The sequence below is a fragment of the Chiloscyllium plagiosum genome, chromosome 36 (assembly GCF_004010195.1).
Source record: "Chiloscyllium plagiosum isolate BGI_BamShark_2017 chromosome 36, ASM401019v2, whole genome shotgun sequence".
Lineage (NCBI taxonomy): Eukaryota > Metazoa > Chordata > Chondrichthyes > Orectolobiformes > Hemiscylliidae > Chiloscyllium > Chiloscyllium plagiosum.
Window position 1 is genome coordinate 26,080,981 of NC_057745.1, and position 3,756 is coordinate 26,084,736.

The 3,756-nt window shown below is 42.8% G+C and overlaps 1 protein-coding gene across 11 annotated transcripts in view; it reads right to left on the reverse strand.

The window, feature by feature from the left end:
• Window positions 1–3,756, reverse strand: part of LOC122541051 (multiple C2 and transmembrane domain-containing protein 2-like) — a 476,548-nt gene that overhangs the window by 212,600 nt on the left and 260,192 nt on the right. For all 11 annotated transcript variants that reach the window (XR_006309501.1, XM_043677545.1, XM_043677546.1 and 8 more), the window contains one exon: window positions 3,142–3,272. Coding sequence is in view for 10 of the 11 variants with exons in the window: in XM_043677545.1 (XP_043533480.1) it covers window positions 3,142–3,272 (131 nt within the window). In the remaining variant the exon portion in view is untranslated. The remainder of the gene's footprint in view (window positions 1–3,141; window positions 3,273–3,756) is intronic.

A 3,756-nucleotide genomic window follows, 5' to 3' on the forward strand; every position in this document is an offset into this window, starting at 1 on the left:
GTTTAAGAGTCGTGAGATTTTGTTGCAGCTCTATAAAACTTTGGTCAGACCGCACTTGGAATACTGCATCCAGTTCTGGTCGCCCTATTATAAGAAAGATGTGGATGCTTTGGAGAGGGTTTAGAGGAGGTTTACCAGGATGCTGCCTGGACTGGAGGGCTTATCTTATGAGCAGAGGTTGACTGAGCTCAGACTTTTTCATTGGAGAAACGGAGGAGGAGAGGGGACCTAATTGAGGTATACAAGATAATGAGAGGCATAGATAGAGTCGATAGCCAGAGACTATTTCCCAGGGCAGAAATAACACAAGGGGTCATAGTTTTAAGCTGGTTGGAGGAAAGTATAGAGGGGATGTCAGAGGTGGGTTCTTTACACAGAGAGTTGTGAAAGCATGGAATGCGTTGCCAGCAGCAGTTGTGGAGACAGGGTCATTGGGAACATTTAAGAGACTACTGGACATGCATATGGTCACAGAAATTTGAGGGTATATACATGAGGATCAGTGGTCAGCACAACATCGTGGGCTGAAGGGCCTGTTCTGTGCTGTACTGTTCTACGTTCTATGTTCTATGTTCTATCAACTCAAATTCAAGCCAATCGTTAAAATAGAAATCTTTCTTTGTGGTAGAGTTTATTGACAATTCAGTCTTATAGCTCTTTCCAAACACCAATTCCACCCATTTTTTTTTGATTCTGCCCGGTCGTTCGTTTTCCTTCGCTACCCAGTTAATTAATAAATCAATTAACACCAATTATCTGCTAATTGACTTTTTTTTTAGACAGTTAGGGATGGGCAGTGAATTTCTAGCCAGCAATTCCATGAAAGAATAAAGAGATCACCATGGAAACTCTCCTCCCAGCTCCAGGTATTAACACACCAGTACATGTTGTGGTGTTGTGTTAAATGTGCGGTTTTACCACTGGAAGAAATCCCTCTCTATCTCAATAGCCGAGTACTCCCACAAACAACATCACGTGGCTGTTGCTGCACATGCAAATCCCAACCTTTAACCCTTCTACTGCCACCAGCAGATATGAATCATGAACCTCATCTGGCTCCCTCTGCGGATGCTGCTTGACCCTGCTGAGTTGTTGTTAACATTTCTTGAACATTTTAAATTTCTTTTCTTAATCCTCCTATTAATTGTTGCATTGGAGTCAAGTCGCGACACCCATGGTTTTCATACAGTCCAGAATTTAAAGGGGATGTTATCGCTGCACAGGAGCCACAATCATATTAAATAGTGGGGCAGACTCAAGAGGCAGAATTGCCTACTCTTGTTTCTAGTGTCCATTCTGTCCATACGTTTAACCAGCAGCCTTTGCATCAGCAGATGTCTGTTGTACTGAGGCTTGACTATCGCGTAAACGAAGATTAATAGTTTAGAATGAGGGTAATGCAGAAGTTCAAAACTGCCATGTTTATCATGTCCCAGCCATCAGTGTGCGAAACAGCCAGTAAGTGACTTTGAACAAGCACTGCCCACTTGCCCTGACATTAACTGAGAGGTTGGTCAGTGAAAAAGAGCTAAAAGCAGGCCAGGCTGAGCTATTCTGCCACTTTTTGAGGTGGGCCTAAAATAATCCAAAGCCTGGTGCGATGGGTTGCCAAGAGGCAAAGATTGGGGCCTGGGAGGCCAAAGACCTGAGGCCTTCTCTGCCCACCTCACTAAACTTTGACCCAAAATTTAAGCTAAAATTTAGCTCAATCTAAGACTATGGATTCTTGGTGCTGACCTGATGACATCTGTTTCAATAATACAAAATCTCTCTCATCAGTAAATTAACAGTAAACTCTACACTTCCACCAAATCACATTTTAACACTTGGGCCAAACATCTCCTTTGTAAATAATGGCATGTAAATTGTATACCCTGATATTCCTTGGCAAAACAGTCAGCAGGATTATTGGCTGAAGGGATGGCAAAAGCATTAAAACTTAAGCGTGTCTCATCCAACCAATCACTTCCTCCTGCCCCTGTGCTGTTCAGGCTGAGATTAATCCACTGCGCTGATAATATCATGCTCCATGACCTTCAGGCATTAAATAGCCCTCATCTGCTGTTAGCAGGCTGGAAGCATTGTGAAACTTGACAGGATTTAGAAAAGATTTACAAGGATGTTGCCAGGGTTGGAGGGTTTGAGCTACAGAGAGAGGCTGGACAGGCTGGGGCTGTTTTCCTTGGAATGTCAGAGTCTGAGGGGTGACCTTACAGAGGTTTATGAAATCATGAGGGACTTGGATAGTGTAAATAGACAAGGTATTTTCTCTCAGGTTGGAGAGTCCAGAAAAGGATGGCATAGATTTAGGGTAAGAGGGGAAAAATTTAAAACGGACCTAAGGGGCAACGTTTTCACTCAAAAGGCAGTGCATGTATGGAACGAGCTGCCAGAGAAAGTGGTGGAAGCCGATACAATTACAACATTTAAAAGGCATCAGGATGAGTATATGAACAGGAAGGGTTTAGAGGGATATGGGCCAAGTGCTCGCAAATGGGACTAGATTAGGATATCTGGTTGTCATGGATGAGTTGGACTGAAAGTTCTGTTTCTGTGCTGTACATCTCTATGACTCTAAATTTTACATCAATGATAAATGGCTTGAGGCTTCTCATTCCTGGTGACTTAACTCCTGCCATCCATGATTCCCCTAACATCCTCCGAAGGGGCTTGAAGTAGAGACCTCAAACTATACATCAACCTCAGTGGTTTTCTGGTTGGCGTAGTGAAGTGAGACTGTGGGGTGAAATGTAACAAGGACAGAGAAGCCAAGTGGGTGGTCTTGTGTCCATTAAACTCTCAGTCTCCTTTAGGAGCTAAAACCTTGAAACTGATCACAAGTGTTATTGAACAGTAAGTAACCGGTTGACTCTGTGTCCTTGAGGGAAGAACTCCGACTCTCCTATTCCAGTTGAATATACTGTGATTAACTCATAATGATTTCAGGACAATTAGGGACGGGCAACAGGTATAACCTTAGCAATGGCACCAACACATCAGAAATAAATAATACAAACCCAGCGATTTAGGCAGAATATGAATATTAAATGCTAAAGTACTTTTCTTATTCCAGCAGCATTTTCTTTTCAACCTTGTAAAATTCACCAGTAAATTATAACAAATAAGGAATTGCACTCTCACATGCCAAAGCTTGCTTCCTGTTTTTGGTTGACTTTCCCACAGACTTCAACTTCCAAAATACTCGCCCTGTCATTGAACAGGTGAAAATCAAACCGCTCTCTCCACTGAGGATTTGTGCATTTGTATAGAACCTTGGGAAGAGAAAATGGACAACATGTGAAGTGACGTTCAGATCTCGAGTGACTTCCAAGAGCAGAGGTCTGACGGCTAAGTTACTGGAGTTCATGCCACTTTCAGAAATGGGACAACTACAGTACTAGGTAACAGAGCCGTACTGCTAGTGGTTCCCGAGGACACAATCTGACAAATCAACACAAGCTGCAGTAAATGGTGCATTTTGGGTGCATGATGAGAGTTTCTACATCTCTCAATGACAATTTGCATTTATGTAGCACCTCCAACATGGTGAAACATTTGAAGCTGCTTTACAGGAAGGTTACCAAAGAGAATATGATACCAAGACAGATGTAGAGCTTTCAGGAAATTCTTATCACAGGGGTAGTTTACACAGAGAGAGAGAGAGAGAGAATGTGAGTGTGTGTGTGTGAGAGAGAGTGTGTGAGGGAGAGAATGTGAGTGTGTGTGTGTGTGTGTGTGTGTGTGTGTGAGAGAGAG